The sequence below is a fragment of the Cupressus sempervirens genome, chromosome 3 (assembly GCF_028749045.1).
Source record: "Cupressus sempervirens isolate cs-2001-9-10 chromosome 3, ASM2874904v1, whole genome shotgun sequence".
Lineage (NCBI taxonomy): Eukaryota > Viridiplantae > Streptophyta > Pinopsida > Cupressales > Cupressaceae > Cupressus > Cupressus sempervirens.
Window position 1 is genome coordinate 1,047,978,956 of NC_143120.1, and position 22,173 is coordinate 1,048,001,128.

General features: G+C 37.1%; 1 protein-coding gene across 8 annotated transcripts in view; it reads left to right on the forward strand.

Moving 5' to 3' along the window:
• The window catches only part of ATM (Serine/Threonine-kinase ATM-like protein), a 427,822-nt gene that overhangs the window by 383,164 nt on the left and 22,485 nt on the right, over positions 1–22,173 (forward strand). For all 8 annotated transcript variants that reach the window (XR_016362919.1, XR_016362920.1, XR_016362921.1 and 5 more), the window contains 3 exons: positions 12,944–13,038; positions 13,142–13,250; positions 14,671–14,760. Coding sequence is in view for 5 of the 8 variants with exons in the window: in XM_089822957.1 (XP_089679083.1) it covers positions 12,944–13,038; positions 13,142–13,250; positions 14,671–14,760 (294 nt within the window). In the remaining 3 variants the exon portion in view is untranslated. The remainder of the gene's footprint in view (positions 1–12,943; positions 13,039–13,141; positions 13,251–14,670; positions 14,761–22,173) is intronic.

Genomic DNA, 22,173 nt, shown 5'->3' on the forward strand with positions numbered 1-22,173 from the left:
CAAGTTGCCAGCATGGTTACATGCAATGTCCCCTTCTTCGGTGTTAAGTCTTAAGAATCTTGTTCTGTGATGAGCCTCGATGAATAAACCTGCACATGAGTTAGAAGATTCTATACTAACGTATATTTATAATAATGTAATGACCCTCAGCGGTTGCAACTTATTCAAACGTCAATTTCTTCCACAATTCATTGGTTTGATATTTCATCAAACACTCGGTAGTCAGACTCTGCTAGTTTTCATTGTGTTGTTTCTTGGATTTGCAATATTTATATTTTCAATTAAACAATAAGGTCTGAGATAAATAGAGCACCAATGTATTTCTAGCAATGCTAGGTAATGACAATAACAACTTAAATTGATGAAAATAATAACAACAGCAATTAAAGGAGTTGATTCCAAATACAAATAGAATGCAGAGGAACCTGTTTATTGCTTCAAGCACAATGATTGTAATTTGCAGCTCCAATATAGATGACTGTATTTGTTGATAAAGTTTCCATTGCTGGTTGTGGAGCTTTCGAGCTTGATTTCCAACACCAAAGCTTAATCGCAGTGGTAAATTCCAAATGCAAATCACCAATTACAATCTGCTGGCCTTAAATTATGATCATAGGACTTAGCTGGGCTCTCAGATCTCCTTTTTATGAAAACACAGACCCTTTAAAACTTGCACAGACTCACCCAATACATTCGCAGCCAGTCTGAGTATAACGCAGGCCCCTGATTTGTAATTGCAGGCCCTTACTGATGGCCGTTGGGCATGTAGCAGGCCTCTAACATCAAATTGCAGGCCTCTTAGACTTCAACACAGGCCTCTAGAAACAGTAGACAGGCCTCACAGTATTGAACGTAGCCCAATCCATTTAATTCAAAAGGCACTAACCTGCGGGATAAGTCCACCCAAGTATGCAGAGAGTCCAGGTGACTAAGTGCAGCAATTTCGAAAGCTGAAGCTAATGAATCAAAGTGCACAGCTTGCAGATATCTCCTGCATCCACTTCTCACAATTTCAGGTATTAAACACTGCTTGAAAATGTGCCCAGGTTTGGCGTCTATGAGCCAGTAGGCATTCGGGTGAGTTAGGAACATTGAATGCTAATGTCTCCTCACAAGCAAACATTGTCTTTGAGGATTAATGACCAATATCCTCAGCAGCAGACAAGTCCTTCGAGCCACAGTAATAACAGAAGGACACTCAACTCAATACTATCAAACTCTGATTTTAAATCTGCTATCCCTCAGCAGCAGATGAAATACACCACTCAAGAATCAAACCCACAATACCTCAGCTGTGGATCATAACCCAGCCTCTCAGCTTCGAACCCTTATACTTCAGCAAGGGCAAGAAATCAACAACCTTAGAGACATCACAAAGACAGCAAAAGAAAATAGACAAATTGGATACATTTTTCCTTCACGAGCTCATATTTATAACCCCTAAATAGCACTTTGTTTCCAAAACTTAACTCCAATTAAGAAGCTTCAACAACACATCACTTTATAACATTAAATATAATAAAGTGCCATATAATAAAATAAACTTTAATGCGTAATTAATAAACAAATATTAGCTCAAGCAAATATTAGCCCCATCTGATGCAAGTGGTGACCAATTGCCATGCCCGCTATCTACACTGCCAAATATGGCAACTACTTGAATTAGACTTACTGAAAATAGTAAGTCCACAATTGAGACCCTCAAATCTCGCTGTCATCTCATGCAAGTCACTATGATGAACTGACTCAATCAACTACAGAGACTTGCTAAAATTGGGAGCATTACAAATCATAAAAGAAAATAATGATTATATATTTTGTAATAACCCTGACTTGGTTATAGTTTAAACAACATTAATTTCCTTCACTAATCATGAAGTTGGCATTTTGTTGAACACGTGGCTAACAACCTTAATCTTCAGAGCATATGAATTCTACATGGATAGATGTGTACACTAGATATAATGGATGAATCTGAAACAACACTGATGTTTCTATAGCATTCAACTCTCAATAATCACAAGCAAGTTGAGTATCTCTATTATGCAACAATAAGCAACATTAGAATTTAATGCTTCAGATTTATATTTACTTGGCCAAAACAAATACAAAGAACCTGATTTTGCAATGGCAGATTAATCTTGCCTCCAGCAGCAATTTATCAATATCCACAAGCCTGGAGAACGAACTGATCCACAAAAACATTAACCCTAGGCCTGAGAAATAAATGTATATCCTCCTTGCTCCCACGTGGTTTCCTGTTATGCAACCACAGCCCTTGGAAAGACAAATCGTAGGCTGGAGATATGAAATGCTGGCTCTCAAATGGGAATGGTAGGCAAACATAATAAATCACAGGTCTATAAACTTCAGCACAGACCCTTGAAAACACACCTGCAGCCACTATATTTCTTAATTACAAATCGCAGGACCAAAAAGAAATGCTGCCCACCCTCCCAAGAGATGTATTGGCTTGGTAAACACCAATTGTGTCTGAAATGATTACAACGCTGCCCTCCAGATGGTTAACTGGCAGTATACAATGCCCAGATCATGGCCTCAAATCAACTTGCAGGTTGGCAATAAATTCACAACCATTCACTTTACAAAACTCACAATTAACTCCAGCAAAATTGATCTCCTTAGGCTTAAACACAGACAACGCAGTGGGAGAACTATATAATTCAGATCAAACAATTCACAATACCTCAGCTGTGAATTGCCATGCACTTCTCAGAAACTCAAACTCAACTCTTTTACTTGAGTAAGGGCATCAAATATGAGAACCTTGAAAATGTCACAAAGAAAATAATATTCAATTGGATGCTTTACTCATCAAATGATCTCATATTTATAATCTCCAAATGGCACAAAGTTTCCCAAATGAACTTCACTTAAGAAGCCTCCGACGCACAACATTAAAATATAATAAAGTGTTATTATAATCTAATTTATTAATTGCTTTTGGCTCCAAAAATGACCTTTTCCACCATAACTTAATATTTTGATACATAAGGGCATTGTTTCTTGTTCCCACGGTTTAAAACTTTTTGTCCCGATTCCAACGAGCTATGATACTGAGGTCATCAACAAACAACACCAACAAAAATAGCAACCTCAGCATATTTAGACGAATAATAATAATAATTCACCCATCTTGTGAAAACAGCTGAAGAAGCATTAGAATTGAAATTTGACAACACCATAGTGCTCCTAATGATGAAAGATGATGAATGAACTTGACGAGGTGACTTACCATAAATAGGCGTTCCCTCCAAGATTCTTGGAGCTCAAACCGAAAGCCCGAAATGACCAAGAGCCTCACCCAACTCAACTAAGCTCATTGGAACCAATAGAGCCAAAATACACCATAGGCTGTTGGAAAGCCTATAACCACACAACTGAGACCCTCAAATCCTACTGTCATCTCACAAGGGTCGCGATGGTGAACCTACCTAGCTAACTGCAAGAACCTGCTAAAAATGGGGATATTATAGTCCTCCCTCCCTAAGATTGTTTGTCCCCAAGCAACCCTAGAGCAAACTGAACATCATAGTCCATCTGGATCCCATAGATAGAACTGCATACTATCCTTGTTGTGTACAAGCAACTCCTTTAGCACCAACACCCAAATAACGGACATCAACATCAAAATTATCTGAAAACTGACCCTAGGCGCTAATGAAGGCAACAACTCATTGGAACTCAACCTAACTGAAATACCAACTTTCTCCACACCTGAGTCCCCATCAAATTGACGCTCACACCCAACTACACTGTGGAGATGGTAACAACCATAGGTACCAAAAACACTACCACTAACTCCAAACTCTGCCAAACTATCGAGGGTGTAAATACTGCAAGAGGTCAAACTTGTAGCTATTAATCCCATCTGCAAAAGATTGTGCTAACCCATTCCATAATAGATGACTTGAAACTAGAGCCAACCCACACTGACGTGAAACCAAATCCTCTACTTGTGGGTCAAAAGAAAACTAATGAGCACTCCTCACAGTGTAATGCCGATAAAAACTCCCAATTGCTTTCAAGGGTTCATCAGTATCAAACAGGGAATCAGGAGATGACTCCAATCTTCTCTGAATTACCGATCAGGCAAGATTCGGGGCAATCCTCTTAGCAAACCCAACCTCGAAATCCTTGTGGGGAAGCATAGTAGTCAGTCTCTACAATCTTTCCCACCAACCTCTGAATGGCATGAGAACTTCGGATAAGAGTACCCTCAGACAGTCTGTATGAATCCTCTCGCACATTTGAACTCTCCAAAAGATACTCAATGAAAGACTCTGTACAATAGAAATTATAGGTGGAAACATCAACCTGCTCCCCTGCAACCCACAATTGATCCCCCTGAAAATGTGGCACTGCCAACTGTCCAATGCTATTTGCTATATGAGATGAAGAAATAGATTCACTTCCAACAAAAGGAAGCAAATCATCATTAGAGTTCGGCTCCACTGATATTCTAACCTCATTTGTACCTACTGCACCCATATCCTAGATGGATGTGTCGGCCACATCATCACGTCCCTCATCCCCAACCGTGGAAGCAAACTCACCACCAACCACAATATGCAACTGAATAGGGTCTAGGGCTGGTGTTGACTGAACCTACTCCAACTCCATGGTAACTTCGTCCAACTATGACTAGTGACTCTTGAAGAGCCTATTGAGTACACTGAAGAGAGTCCATAGTCACCTCAAGCTTTTGGGTGGGCTCAACCATAGTTTAAAAACTCGTTATCGGCAATATCTCGACTAGCCCAAAATTTTTGGAAAACTCGGCGAAAAATTCGGCAATAAATCGGCACTTTTATCGAACATTTGAGAATATAAAATTTCCTAAAATATTCTTAAAAACACATACATACACCAAATTTGTAGAATATATAAAAATTTGAAAATTGAGATATCCTATTATCTACCATATATCATTCAAAGTTTTTATTAATTAGTTACGTTAACAAAAAGTACATTTCAGTATTTTACAAAATAAGTTATAGTTTAAACAAAAATTATCAACAATATATAAAAAAATGTCCAAATCGCTCCAAACAGACTCCAAGACCTGAGGTCGAATGTAGATAGTAGATTGAATGGTAGGTTGGAGGTCAAGACTCAAGAGAATATCGAACATTGGAGGTTGTTTGCAGCTTTGTGTCGCCAAGTGAAGACAAATGAGGCTTGAGTTCGTCGGCAATCGTAAAATATCATAAAATAAAAAACCCTAAAATCGCGACGACCTGTCAACAAAAGTAGCGAAGACTTTTCAACGGGTTTTTGGGCAATATTTTGGTTTATTCCGTGATTTTAACCCTATTATGCGTTGTGTTTTTTTGTCATATATCGGTGCCGATATATGACACGATATATTCGGCCACCTCAGATGCCCATGATATATCGCGACTTTGGCGATATATCGCCGTTTTTTAAAACTATGAGCTCAACCACCTTCTCTCTCTAATAATGTCTCATAACAGGTGCTACCCCACTCCAGGAAGTAATCCGTGTCAACAACTAGCTGCAAATATTAGTGCTTCAAGACCCTAACAGCCTCTCAAAGTACATAAATCTCTGCTAGAGAAAGAGTACTATCACTGTGCCATCAAACATAGGAGTACCCCAGTCGGATATAGCTAGCATCTAGCGAATAGCATCATAATGCTCAAGAGTTGAAGAAATGTCACTATCACTCACCTTCAATTGACACGTCATGTGATGCCTCTATAACCCCTTACACATATGCAACCTCCCTGTCTCACTAACTGCACTATGATAGGAAACTGAATCAAAACTGCCCACTACAAGATTGCTCATATGTGTGCTATCGTCCTCGCACAACTCTGCATCCAAGATACAACTACTATATACCTCAATCAACTTCTTATCCAAAGGAATGGAAGCCCTCGCAATATCAATCTCCCCGCATGTTTTAGCTTCTACCTTAATAGTAAGATCCTGTAAACATCAATCTTGGGACTCGTCCAAAACCTCCTCGAAGTCATCACCCAATATCTGACAAGGGGTATCATACCTAGTGCAACTCATAGCATCATCCAACAAATCATCAGAGGTGTCCATATTATCTGCGTCCCCACCACCTGACAGAGCCTCAACTATTGTCACCTAACTCTACACACGTGACTATGTCAGGATGCGAATCAATAATGCTAGAGCATGAACCCACATCTACTGACTCTGTTTAACACCCAAATCACCAACATCATAGTTGGGCAACTCCCTACATGCATCGGTCCTATGTGGGGAAGCAACTGCCTCCTATATTGGATCAACACTATGACAACTCACATATAAATCTCCAATAATTATGCCCTCCTTGAGAGAGCCGAAAGTATCAGCGGTAACAACTACATCGACTGTCTCTGCACTAACTACAGCAATAGCTCTAGGAGCCTCAACCTGTTGAAGCTCAGTGTCATTATCCTTCGCTACCACTGACACAACCACATGTCCCTATGAAATAAGTCCATCATCAACACTACAGATAGGACTAGTAGGTGTCGTACTAAATATAGGTACATCTAAATCATGGACACTTGTCAAGAAAAATTCAAGCTTCCTTCCCTGCAACTTCGATGTCAGCCTTCTAGGGGTGGAAACCATATACATCGCTACCCTCTCAATTGTCTCAGGATTTGACAAGCTCTCTGCCAACCTCTGTTGATGAAGCTTAAGTTTCTCCATACTCTCCCGCAAAGCATTCATTTTTCGTGTTAACTTCCTCATTACTCTACCAGCTTCTAGAACTACCAGTCCTCCTATGTTTGTCCATAGCAAAAAAAATGTTAAAAGGGTGCTGGTCACTCCAAAAGCAATAGCAAATCTGAAAATAAATTCACTTTCCTACCCTATAGGATGGCAAGAAACCGCTCCGATACCACTGTAATAACCCTGACTTGGTTATAGGTTAAACAACATTAATTTCATTCACTAATCACGAATTTGGCATTTTGTTGAACATGTGGCTAACAACCTTAATCTTCAAAGAATATGAATTCTACATGGATAGATGCATACACTAGATATAATGGATGAATCTGAAACAACACTGATGTTTCTATAGTATTCAACTCTCAATAATCACAAGCAAGTTGAGTATCTCTATTATGCAACAATAAGCAACATTACAATTTAATGGTTCAGATTTATATTTACTTGGCTAAAACAAATACAAAGAACCTGATTTTGCAATGGCAGATTAAACTTGCCTCCAGCAGCAATTTATCAATATCCACAAGCCTGGAGAACAAACTGATCCACAAAAACATTAACCATAGACCTGAGAAATAAATGTATATCCTCCTTGCTCCCACATGGTTTCCTGTTATGCAACCACAGCCCCTGGAAAGACAAATCGTAGGCTGGAGATATGAAACGCTGGCTCTCAAATGGGAATGGTAGGCAAAGATAATAAATCCAGGTCTATGAACTTCACTGCAGACCCTTGAAAACACACCTGCGGCCACTATTTTTCTTAATTACAGATTGCAGGACCAAAAAGAAATGCCACCCAACCTCCCAAGAGAGGTGTTGGCTTGGTAAACACCAATTGTGCCTGAAATGATTACAGCGCTGCCCTCCAGATGGTCAAGTGAAAGTATACAATGCCCAGATCGTGGCCTCAAATTAACTTGCAGGTTGGCAATAAATCCACAACCATTCACTTCACAAAACTCACAATTAACTCCAGCAAAATCGATCTCCTTAGATATAGAGAACACAGTGGGAGAATTATATAATTCAGATCAAACAATTCTTAATACCTCAGCTGTGAATTACCATGCACTTCCCAAAAACTCAAACTCAGCCCTTTTACTTGAGCAAGGGCGTCAAATATCAGAACCTCGAAAATGTCACAAAGACAACAAAGAAAATAATATTCAATCAGATGCTTTATTCATCAAATGAGCTCATATTTATAATTTCCAAATGGCACAAAGTTTCCCGAATGAACTTCACTTAAGAAGCTTCTCACACACAACATTAAAATATAATAAAGTCCCATTATAATCTAATTTATTAATTGCTTTTGGCTCCAAAAAGGACCTTTTCCACCATAATTTAATATTCCAACACACAAGGCCACTGTTTCTTATTTCCACAATTTAAAACTTTTCGTCTCAATTCCAACGAGCTATGATACTGAGGTGACTAACAAATAAAACCAACAAAAATAACAACCTCAACGTATTTAGATGAATAATAATAATAATTCACCCATCTTGTGAAAACAATTGAAGAAGCATCAGAATCGAAATCTGACAACACCAAAGTGATCCCGATGATGAAAGATGATGAATGAACTTGATGGGGTGACTTACTATAAATGGACACTCCCTCCAAGATTCTTGGAGCTCAAACCGAGAGCCCGAAATAAAAACCAAGAGCATCACCCAACTCCTCTAACTCAACTGAACCCATCAAAACCAACAGCTATAAATAGTAAGTCCCTCAAACAGAGCCAAAACACACCATAGGTTGCTAGAAAGCCTATAACCACACAACTAAGACCCTCAAATCCTATTGTTAGCTCACAAGCATCGCAATGGTGAACTGACCTGGTCAACTGCAAGAACTTACTAAAAATGGGGGCATTACATATTTCCCAATTAGTCATTAGGGAGAGACCATAATTAGGTTCTTAGCTTTGCAACCTTCCCTTTGGCCTTCCTTGTGCACGTCTTCTCGGTCATTTTCAACACTCCGCTTGTTCCTCAAGTCTCTGGGTCATCAACATAGCGTCAAACTGATCTATATATTCTATTCTACTTTTCTCTTTGTTCAACAAATTTTGTGTTAACTCCTCTCCAAAGGGTTGCCTTGTCATCTTGTGCTCTCATCCCTTTCTTCTGTCTCCCTTTGCCTATTCTCCTCAAACCCTCAGAGGATCTGCTAGCGTCTATTCTCTCATCTGCGACACCAAGAATATATGTGCCAACAATCATGGGAGCTTTCTCATCAATCGATCGATTGTGAGGCTTACTCCAAGAGAATGTCACACTACACTTTTTGGCTCTTGTTCCTATGCAACCTCTCTCCACACACGTGTTTCTATTGATGCTTGGAGCAATGAGATGAAGTCGGATATCAGTGCTCTTTCTCCCTCGAACAACTTCTGAAATGTGTCATCTTCATTGTGGCTACTTCCTTCATTTATGAGTTTTCCTATTATGCTTTCTTTGCCATATACCTACTTTGTCACTCCCATATTATTTAAAGGCAAGAATGGAAAATGTTTACTGCTTTAGGGAACTAGTTTAACACATACAGAACAATTAGAAAAGAAGGTAGTATAATGCAACACAAACAGCATAAGAGAACTCACCAACTTCTTTATTAATCTTGGAGAATGCTTACATTCATATATTCAGACTCAGAATGACAACATTGCTTCTTCATTCGCATTCATGATGCTGATTGGATAGAAGTACATAGAATATATAGTGTTAAAGGGTTGCGACTATGCACTATCATGACCAACCAACTAGTAGAACTGCCTACCCCTTCAGACACACTAATCACATGTTAACAACTAGTTTTAACAACAACACATCTCTTGTGTAGAGTTTACCAACTTGTGTGAACTCTCAATTTTAAAATAAACCTATTGTCATTTGTAATTGCCCCTGTTCTTGAAGGATTGAGACTCTAAAATAATTTCCCTCCTTGAAACCCCATAAAGCTATTTCACCAATTAAAGATTGCTATCTTGTGTAGTTATGGGCATGATAAATTTATTCCACAAAAACATATTATCTCTTCTATTCGCCTGCAGCAACGATGAGATCCATTCTGTATTTGATAGTGATGAGTGCTTGATGTTTTATTTTTATCTGATATGAAAAGTCATTATCTGATATTACTAGTATAGAAGTATTGCCTTTATAGTTACTGCCATATATCATTGCATTCACTGCCTCTGTCCGCACTGTATGATTCTTTCTTATTATATTATGTGAACTGTGTGTATCCCTTTCTGCCTATGAATTGTTTCTGAACTTCAATAATTATTACTACTACTGTGTATGATGTATGATGGCTTGTCTTCACTCCCTTTCGATCATTGGCTGGATTTGGTGATCAGTCAGACATGGTGATTCGATTCACTGGATTAAATGTCATGACCGAGGATTCATCCTTTGTTTCTTGTTCGTATCAAGATACAAATAACATATCTGTTTCTACTTTGCATGCTGGCTGTAGACTCTGTAGATATAATAAAGGTTTCTTTCTTATGAATGCCACTTTATGTGTATACTGCTATAAGCATATATATCAATCTTGATATCTATATACATCAAAATACAAATAACATATCTGTTTCTACTTTGCATGCCGGCTGTAGACTCTGTAGATATAATAAAGGTTTCTTTCTTATGAATGCCACTCTATATGTGTATACTGCTATAAGCATATATATCAATCTTGATATAAATATATATATATATATTCTGCAATTTGTTATCCTGTAAGATATATTGTCTGCTTCCTAATAGAGGAGGTAATTGTTTCTTGAGTGTATTATGAACTGAGCTTTCTATATTGAATTGAGTGTCAAAACAATGTTCCCTGATTATTTCTCGAGGAGATTTACTTAGATATATCTGATTCAATCTGCCTTCAGTCATCCGTCATAATGTGTTCCTTTCCTACAACGCAGTGCCAATTTATATCTGGTTCCTAGATTGTGAAGCGTCATTGTGCCTCTTGAAAACTAATTGGTTTACTAACATCACTAGATTGTAATCACATATAATATTTATTTCATAATTCTTGTTCATCAGAATAGACCACCGTCACTCTTCTTCAGATAATTGATATTGATATCATTTTGCTAAGTGCGGCAAGGTAGGGGCAATATGTGACCACGTGGAGATTGTATCTGAACGACTAAAGTCTTATTATCATTCATTCATGCCTTGGAAGACATCCATACTTTCCATATCTCCGTCACGACCCAATGGGGATTGCCACATTAAATTATACTTGCAGTCAATCACTTATTTGCCTATCTCATTTTTAGAATATGAATATTTGAAATTATTTATAATATACTACAAATTATAATGATTAGAATACATATTATTTTTTATTATTATATTTAATAATAAATTAATTATTTATTTGATTATCTTTATTATTTATTGTTAAATCTTATTTTAAGAATGGGGATATTACATCATTTGTCTTCAATAATTAAACTCACATATTGTTTGTTGCATTACTTACAATCTTCATTACCAGTTCGGATGTGAGTACAAGAACCCGCTATATGGATTTGTGGAAAAATATTTTGGGAGGTTCAGGTGCTTTTGAATTGTGGGTGCGTGTGTGTGTACAAATATACACACACACACACACCAATTTGTAGACTAAATCATTTGATCGTATGATACCTCATCATTAATCAATGCCAAATGCCAAATATACAAAAAAAATTAAAGAAATGTACACTGCAAGATACGCATTCTGGACACATCCAATCTGGATGCACAGGGCAGGGCACACATCTCGCAAAAATTCTTACAATGCAACCAATAATTTTTCACTAGATATTGTCCTCTGAATTTCCTTAATAATTTGTCCTAGGAAAAGGTACTGAGCTGATTTACCATTTTGTTTGTGAATTCATTTTGATTCAAATGATTTTTTCCTTAGATAGGAAATACATTGATCTTATTCAACAATAACCTTGATAAATAATCACAAAATGTTCTTGCTCCATGGAATGAGTCCTCCCAATTCCTGATCCAGAATCATGTGTGAGGAATTCTAGCAAGTGCTATCAATCTAGCTTTGCTAAATCTGGAAGGCTACCTAGACTCCTCACTCTACTCCCCTTGAGAAGGGTTGACCTCAGTCAAAACAAGCTCAATAAAAGTATTTCTACACTTTTTATCAGAATTCTTTTTTGATTAAAAGGTGCCAATAGAAAATGTTACCCTAATGCCCTATGGATGCCATTCCTTCCCGCTTTACAAAAAATGAGGAAATCTCTCCCTTTTTAGTGGAAATCCCATTTTATTGAAACAGGGCAACAAGGAATGGCATTCTGTATCTAGAATGTCCTGGATGTCTCCCACCTTTTGACAAAAAAGTGGCACAATGGATGCATTCTATCCACTTCCTCTGTATCTGAAACCTCCCAAAACTCTAAAGTGGATGTCTAAGCAAACATGTATAAATGAGTCTCAAAGTAATATGTTATCATATGACTTCTACACATAGTTTTTGGAAGTTTGAATCAAGAGAAATGTATTGGAAGAGGGCAAGAAAATAGGAAACTGCCTGTCAAAATGAATAGCTATGCTCTACACTCTTTCCATGTACTTCCGAGGTTGTAGCTAAGAAAACCATAGTCAGGAGAATCAGACATATAGAGTCCAATACAAGAATGTTTGATTCAAACTTGGTGATAAAACTTGATCAAAAGCTATATATACAAGCTAATTTTTTATTCGAATTTGTTTTTGAGTAATAACTGTTTGTTTCCTTTGAGAAGAAATATGACTCATCAAATCTCAGAACTATGGTGAAATACATAATCTAGCAAGTAAGATGCTTATCTAACAGATTAACAAGGAACTTTAGTTATGTTGGAAATTGTAACCTTGTACTTAGTTTCTATGGTAATAAACCCAAACTTGTCTTCAACATTTATATTAAAATTTTAAGAGAATTTTGTAAATATTCAAAAAAAAATTTATGCTGTTTTATGTCTGGATTCCATTTCATTCCTCCTCTTTCAGGAATCAAGAATGAAACCCAACCATGGTTAGTTTTTCGTTTTGAACCATTTTGCAGCTATAATTTTGATGGACAGTGCATGGTATTTTTGTTTTCATAAATTTCCAATTTAAAAACTTGATTACTGATGCTTGTTTAGTACAAAACGCTTGCACAGGTTCCAGTGATAACTGCTACACTTCCAGTTGATCGAAGCTGCCAGTATCCAAAAGAGTCTTTTCCTCACTTCAATGGCTTGTGTGAAAGTGTAACGTATGCAAGACTGTAAACCTGTCCTCCATTTCTTGTAATATTAGAGTTACCCACTTCATTAATAGGTGTTCAACAGGTGATTTCTTGATTTAAATCTATGCAGGGTAATGAATGGAATAAATGCTCCAAAGGTGGTTGAATGTCTTGGCTCTGATGGTTGCAAGTATCGCCAGCTTGCAAAATCCGGCAATGATGATCTTAGACAAGATGCAGTAAGCAGTTATATATTCCATAAACTCAGCAAATGCAATATGTATTCAGATATAATATATCTTGAAAATGTAAATAATATATATCATGGTTTTTCAAATCTCCCTCAAGTAATTTTTATGCCAATAAGTGCGGTTTTCTATAGACTGCTTTTCTGAATCTAATCATTTGTGTTTACATGCATTAAAATTAGATGAATTTTGTAGTTGTTGGGCGATGATTGAATGTCCTTAAACATTGAGAAGGCTTCAAGCAAACATTGCTTAATGGAACTTATTGCTTTGGGAATTGCCTTAGTTAGTTCTCAAATTTTTCATACTTTTTTGTCATTAGAGAGCTATGGCTTACACTATCCCAATCTCACAGCTTTCTAAATTAAAAATGGTAAAGAAAGTTGTAGTTAGAGAGCTATGGCTTACACTATTCCAATCTCCCAGCTTTCTAAGTTAAATATGGTAAAGAAATTTGTAGACAGCATAGTTGGAAAACTCGCCAAATCCAAAAACTCACCGAGCCCCCCAAAAGTTTAATCGGGAAAAACTCGGCCATTTAAAAAAAAAACTCGGGAAAACTCGGGAACCTAAAAATACCTCTAAAATTTAATTCAAAATACATTTTTTTGCAAATTTCAATGAGAAGATGCATCTAATGAGTTCTTTAGATATATATAAATGCATAGTGGGTACAAAATCACATTCTCATGCTGAATGCTGATGGCGGGAAGCATAATAGTAAATAATTTGTGTCAAACTAGAAGTAAAAACATCATTACAATCACATTTTCCTCTTCCTAGCTCTACTAGCATATTGTAACTCTCTATCTTACATAATATATATAGGCTTTTTGCCTTTTTTTTTTAACCAAAAAAAAAAAAAAAAAATTTTTAAAAAAAAAAAAAAAAAATTAAAAAAGGAGTTTTTCTGAAAAACTCGCCGATTTTTTGCAAAAACTCGGCGATTAGTCGGCGATTTTTTCTAGCGATTAAATCTGAGAAAAACTCGCCAGTCCCAAAAACTCAGCGATTAGTAAAAACTCGCCGATTATTCGGCGATTATGCCAACTATGGTAGACAGCATGAGTCTATGCATTGTTGAAAGTACAAATCTAAAGCAAACTTGTGACTTCTAAATCGCTGTTGCTGTCCACACCTTTTGTGTTTAATCTGGCTCGTCTAAGGTCCATATATGTGAAAATGCCAAATATATTTTCACATGTTGAGTTTATCATTGTAAAGGTAATATGGATAAAAGATTCTGAGAAATTATTATCTAAGTGCAACCATTGTACCATTTGCAGATACGATTCTTTTTATTTTCAAGATATGGACTAGCTGTTGCTAAATATCATAAGTGCTTGATTGATGACTGTCTCAATTTTCAATACATAAAATTTTAACTAATTTTATGGGGGATTTTCTGCAGGTAATGGAACAATTTTTTGGTCTGGTAAATACTCTTTTACAGGATCACTCTGACACACGAAAGAGGCGTCTTAAGATCCGCACTTACAAGGTAACTTGCCCCTTTTATACCACATAACCACATTGAGAATTAGACTGCAATAATAGCTTAAGTGTATGTTATTGCCATAAAATTAATGGGATAGTGTATAGAACAAGCATAATTACATGGCTCGTATAAAAATGTCTTTACTCTCAAGCAATGAATTTGAGGTCAAACATGCTAACTGGTCCTTGTTCTTTGCTGAGTAGTAAGAAATAATCTGTTGGGCATGCTTACTGCCAATCTATTTTTCATTTCATTCCATGGGTCCAGTTTTAATCATATCAATCAATCTTTTTTCTTGGGACGAGTAGCAAGAGATAGTCCGTTCAGCATGTTTACTACCATGTCAACTGTCTAATGATGCAGATATTCAAGGAGGACAATAGATATCAAGTAAATATGAGAAGCCAGCAGAAGATGAAAGGTGCTACATAGGAGTGGAAGTGAATGCATGTGCATGCTAGCAAACATATGGATATATAATGAATTAATGGTCAAGACTCAAGGGACTCAGCAATATAATTAGTTTTGTAACTAGCACTTATTACATCAATGCATGGCCTCTGTTCAACACATGTACATACTTATCATTCCCTGGCCACCCAAAAATTTAAAATGCCAAAGTTTTAGGACTGAAGCTATGATAGTTCAGCACCATTACAACAACCCAAAATGAGAGGAAATGTAGTTCTTCCTTTGGAACTGATGCACCTCTTCTTAGCATGTACAACCTGCCCATAACTAGTATGCCCTCTTTGGAGACTTGTTCAAAATTGGACTGTCCAGAACAATAACATGAAGGAATAAAGGAATATCAGAATAAACACGTCAGAATTTAATCGTATTGAAACTTCGCAAAGAGGTAAGGCCTGTTTAGGAGGTACAGCCAACAGGTAAGGCACTAGTATGGCTTGTACAAGGACCTCCAAAGTTGCCCTACAAACAATCTGAAAATCATCTGAGATATATAAGCAAATAACACTATCTATTGTAAATCAAACATGTCCAAAATTTCCATTTTCAACATGGAAGCATAGTTGTGACATTTGGATGAAATCACCGTGTCTAGCTAGGAAATTTTTCTGTCTTTGAAATTGGTATATCTGGAGAGTTTGCCCTCAAGTAATAAGAATTCAAACTCCTTTGGCCAAAGCAAATGTTAAAAGCTAAGTTGGCGGTGATACAAAAGCATCTTGGGTTCTTGGCACTCTTGCATCAACCAAAAACATTTATTTTCATCTATTCCTATTTTCCAATTTGAGAGAATGATAGAGTCGTCATTCATTTTTTAGGGCTTTTGGTTGCTGTTTTGGAATCTTCTTAAGGACCGTCCGTAGTTCTTATCTTCTTGATCGCTCCTCATTTGGTTTAGTTGTATTCACCAATTCAACTACTTGTGTTCACTGGTCTGACTGGTCGTGTTATCACCGGTTTTGTCGTGTTCACCGTTTTTTTAATAGAGGATTGTGGTGGAAGTTTCCGATCAATTAGGTTGAATGGTGTGGATCTGCAGGTAGACCTTTGCATGGCCAACTTGGTGGTTGGTATCTCTCTTTCTGAATTAACTAATTATTGTGATTTTTTGGGATTAGGCCGACTGGTCTAAAATGTTTGTCTTGGAAAATGTAATGTCTTGAATGTCGACCTATAATGGTCAATGTGAATAAGTTGAGGGCTTGCGATCGTGAGAGGCCGGGATGATGATGAGGAAGAGTGAAGGGTAGTTCTTTAGCTGATCATGAAGCAATAAGTGTTCAGAATTCAAACTATTTGTGTATAGCCTAAATTGGGAAGACCTTACAGCTTGGCATGTATGATGTAGCCATCTAAATAAATGATTGATGCTACATTCTCTCTCATTTCAGTGTTATTGCCTTTGTGTGTGTTTAGTTGCAAGGTTGCACATCCCATCTTGGGGTTCTCCCTTGGTACTGCGCCACGTAGTATCAAAGTGGGCTCTTTGCAAGCTCTAGTTTATTTGGTTGTAGGGTGATAGGTTGTGAACTGGCCTACAATTGCAGAGGGTTGTGAAGATGGTTTGTGGCAGGAGAGATACAAATCATTTAGTGATGGATATGGTGAAGCAAATTTTCACAAGGCTTGAAGTTGTTGAAACATCCCAAAGAAGAGGGAAACCTATTGAGGGTGATAGTGAAGATGAGGCAAAAGAATTGCAAGAAGGGGCAGCACCAGCACCTGTTTTGGAACAAGGATAAGAAAGATTCTTGAGAGCTTTGACAAGCATTGATTCCAAGCTTCACTTCAATTGTCTTGAGTATAGTGGCAAATTGGATTTAGATGGATTGATGGACTAATGCACCTAGTACTTTTATGAGGCTGATGAATGAAGTTTTGAAGAAATTCTGGGCAAATTTGAGATTGTGTATTTGGATGACATTATGGTATTCAATAAGGGTAGGCAAAATCATTTGTTACATCTAAGATAGGTATTGCAAAGGTTGAAAGAGAAGTTATTGATTAACTTGAAGGAATGTTCTTTCATGAAAGAGGAGATAGTATATTTGGGGTTTTGTGATCTCGGTTGATAGCTTGAAGATGGATCTTAAAAAGTTTATAGCATTATTGGAGTGGCCTACACCTAAGAGTGTTGGAGAGGTAAGAATTTTTCATGGTCTGGGTAGTTTCTACTGGAAGTTCAGCAGAAATTTCAGTTCTATTTGTAATGCTATGAATGAGACAATGAGAGGAGATAGAAAGGATTTCAAGTGGACAACTAAAGCTAATAAAAGTTTTGCGACATTGAACCAAAAGGTTGTAGAGTTACTTGTTTTACCTTTGCCTAATTTCTCTAAAGTATTGCAAGTTGATTGTGATGTAACTGGTAGTGCAATAGGAGCTGTGTTGCGCCAAGAATGTAGACTAGTTGCTTTCTTTAGTGGAAAGTTGAATGATGCTAAGAGGAAATATTTTGTTTATGATCAAGAGTTCTATGCTATTGTTCAAGCTTTGAAGAAGTGGAGACATTATTTGATGTCAAAGGAATTTGTGTTGTATATCGATCATAAAGCATTATTGTATTTGGGAAGTCAAAGTATATTTAATCAAAGACATATGAAGTGGGTTGAGTACCTACAAATCTTTGCATTTGTGTTGAAACATAAAAGTGGATTGTCCAAAAGAGTTGCAAATGCATTGCACAGAAGATCTTTGTTGACTAAAATGAGAATTTGAGGTTCTTAATTTTGCTCTAGGTGGCCCTACTGGGTACAACCCATGCCTAGTTCTTCATCCTCACTGCCTGTGATGGGTTCTTCTTGATCAAGGTAGTCAGAAGGTATCAATTGAAATCTTGGCTGCGGGGTGGTGAGTGTCGTAGCTGTCATCGCCTTAGGAGTGGCATCATCTGGTTTCTTTGCATGATTGTCTGTGCTAGAGAAACTTGTTTTGTGCTGGCTGGTTTTGGTGCTGATTTAGGTTTTCCTTCTGCCAAGAGAGCAGCCTTAGCCTCTGCTCTTATTTGGGGAGTCCATCTGCGTCTTTGACGCCTAATTGTCTGAAGTGCACTTGCTATGATTTTGTGGTCAGAAGTAATCAATCTCGGCTCAGGGTAGGTGTGCATGAATGGTTGGTTATGCCTTTTGGTTTAACTAATGCACCTAGTACTTTTATGAGGTTGATGAAGTTTTGAAGAAATTCTTGTGCAAATTTGAGATGGTGTATTTCGATGGCATTATGGTATTCAATTAGGATAGGGAAAGTCATCTGTTACATTTGAGATAGGTATTGCAGAGTTTGAAAGAGAAGTTATTGATTAACTTGAAGGAATGTTCTTTCATGAAAGAGGAGATAGTATATAAATTTGGGATTTTGTGACCTTGGCTGATAGTTTGAAGATGGATCCTAAAAAAGTTAAAGCATTATTGGAGTGGCCTACACTTGAGAGTGTTAGAGAGATAAGATTTTTTCATTGTTTGGGTAGTTTCTACCAAAAGTTCAGCAGAAATTTCAGTTCTATTTGTAATGCTATGAATGAGACAATGAGAGGAAATGGAAAGGATTTCAAGTGGACAAATGGAGCTAATAAAAGTTTTGAGACATTGAACCAAAAAGTTGCAGAGTTTCCTGTTTTACCTTTTCCTAATTTCTTTAGGGTATTCCAAGTTGATTGTGATGCAACTAGTAGTGCAATAGGAGTTGTGTTGCGCTAAGAAGGTAGACTAATTTCTTTCTTTAGTGAAAAGTTGAATGATGCTAAGAGGACATATTTTGTTTATGATCAAGAGTTTTGTGCTATTGTTCAAGCTTTGAAGAAGTGGCAACATTATTTGATGCCTAAGGAATTTGTGTTGTATATTGATCATAAAGCATTATAGTATTTGGGAAGTCAAAGTATATTTAATCAAAGACATGAAGTGGGTTGAGTACCTGCAAATCTTTACATTTGTGTTGAAACATAGAAGTGGATTGTCCAACAGAGTTGCAAATGCATTGCGCAGAAGATCTTTGTTGACTAAAATGAGAATTTGAGGTTCTTGGTTTTTCTCTAGGTGGCCCTACTGGGTACACTCCATGCCTAGTCCTTCACCCTCACTTGTCGTGATGAGTTCTTCTCGATCAAGGTAGTCAGAATGTATCAGTTAGAATCTTGGTCACAGGGTGGTGAGTGTCGTAGCTGCCATGGCCTTAGGAGTGAGATCGTCTAGTTTCAATTCTTGCGTGATTGTCTATGCTAGGGCAACTCGTTGTTTTGTGCTGGCTGGTTTTGGTGCTGATTTAGGATTTCCTTCCGCCAAGACAGCAACGTTTAACCTCTACTCTTATTTGGGGAGTCCATCTGCGTCTTTGACACCTAATTCTCTGGAGTGCACTTGTTATGGTTTCATGGTTGGACAAGGGTTCCACTCGAGAGTAGTCAAAGTCTCGACTTGGGTCATTAGCTACCGTACCTTGCTTGGGTCACGAGGACTCTTTTGTTTGGAGTGGATTACAACAAGCATCTTGGAAAAACATTCCAAAAATGCCTGTGTCAGTTCGCTACTAGTTGTGGATAAGCCCAGGTCTAGTGTCGAACCCGTTGCTCTGATACCATATGTAAAAAGCTAAAATTTAATAAAAAAAAGTTTACTAATTTTGAATCAACTGTGTGGCAAGGAAATGGTATAAAAGATGCAGGAACCCAAGAAGACATCGTAGTCATGAGAGCTTAACAAGTTAAATTTTTTTTAAAGTTCATACAAATATAATCACCAAGGATGTTTTCTTCTTTTAGCTAGATTATGGTAAGTTCATTCAAGTATCTTTCTAACACAATGTCCATGTTTAGTAGTTACAAGAGAAATGCTACAAACCATTCTTCCATGGAATTAGTACCTAAGGTGCAAAGAAGTGTTCAATTCAATTTGTAAAAGAGATTTGCAGCTAATGTAATCTTTCCTAAATGTTGTGTGTGCTCCTCTTGCCATAGTTTTACTTAAGTCCTATCTTTTCTACCACCCATATCCTATATGTGTATAATGCCAAGAATTGTGTGTAACTGATTTTTTCTATGTCGAGAGGTAGTGAATGCTTGGAATGCACTCGCAAGTATGATTTTGTTTAACTCTTTACCATCCTTTGAATGTTCAGGGATCCCTAATGATCTTGACCACCCAAGGATATATGTGACTTCTTCCCTCTGTCATCTTCATCGTGCCAGAATTCTTAACCAGTTAAGGCCTAACGGGTTATTTTCTTATTTTTGAATAGGAAGTATTTCCCCGCCTCCGATTTTATACATCTTCCAAGAAAATGTAATGATTGGCGGAATTAATAATGAAATGAGATAATTGCTAAAAGCCTCAAGTCCAATGTTAGAGTTAGTACCAATATAGAATCATTGAGTGATTAAAAGATAGGGTGTGTCAAGTGAGGAATTGATTCAAAGCCAACAATGAAATAGTGAAATGCTCCTGAGAAGAATCGAAGGTGGTTTAAACATTTTTTTTAATAGTATAACGTTTAAGTGTCACTAAGACGTCATCCTAATCCAAGTCAACGAGAGAAAGAGAGAGAGAGAGATTAATTACAAAATTGATAAGGTCATGATAACCAATATTGAATGGATTCATTCTGATTGTGTTTTCTATGATATTGGATCAATCAAAGGAATTAGTCTACACTTTGAAGTTGTTTGATCATTAGGTGGAACGTAGAAGAGAGACTCGAGCGGTCTAATCACCTTGGCTACTAGGTTCAACTTGTCAAGTTCTACCATTCCCAGGGTGTTTGTAACTTGATCATTCAACATCCCCTTTCTCGGTGATACCTTTTCCCCCTTCGGGTTGTTTCACGTTCTTCTTGCATTCAATCACATGATTGGTGAAACCTTGATATCAAGTTATACATAAATAGATTTTGTATGTAACTACATTGTTATATCAATGAGCATCTTGCTATTAGTCGTCAATTTTAATCCACATGATAAACAAGAGGTTTTTCAATCATATTTAAGTTAGAATTACTTAAACAAATTAAGAGTTTTGAGTTAAAGTTATGATACATTCCAAAACCAAAATCCACCTAGGGCAAAGTCTGCAAAACCACAATTAGTCCACATTTACCATCTAGGACACAAAAGTTATACCATTTTAGCATTGTAATCAAAACCATTTAGGGTAATAAAACCACTGTAATCAAAAGCACTTAGGGCAATAAAACCACTGTTAGATTAGGTCTTTCCCACTTAGGGCACATTACAAAACCATTATTGGAAATAGTAATTTTCATCTAGGGCATCCATTAATAAAGGCGTGAGCATAAAAGTGCCAAATAAAAGGGGTGTGACACTTAGGGAGAAATACTTTTTGGCCTCAGTTGTATAAGGATGTTTAGAAAATTGTAAGGAGAGAGTTTGTCAAAGTTGCAAAAGGAGTAAGTTAAAATACTAGATTCTATATAACATTACTTGTTCCTAATAGACCTTGGAAAGACGTTAGCATAGATTGTGTTCTTGTCTTACCTAAGGCACAAAGAGCCAATGATTCTATATTTGTTGTGGTGGATAATTTTTTTTAAATGTCACATTTTATACCATTTAAGAAGACATCGGATGCAGTTCATGTAGCAAACCTTTTCTTTAAGGAAATTGTGCAATTGCATGGGTTACCTAAGAGTGTTGTCTTTGATCAGGATAGCACATTTGTTGGATACTTTTGGAGAGCGCTTTGGAAGAAGTTGGGTACATATTTGAAATTCAATTCTACCTTTTACCCACAAATAGATTGGACAAACTAAGGTTGTGAATACAGCTTGGGTAATTTATTGAGATGGTCTGTTGGAGATGATGGGTGGATATTTTGCAACTGACAGTTTTGGGTAAAATCTAGTTGCAAAATAGGATATCCAACCACAGCATGTGAGACAGTCTCTCCTACCTTAAAGGGAAGGCTCCTCCTTCTCACCGTTCCTTGGATCAACTCA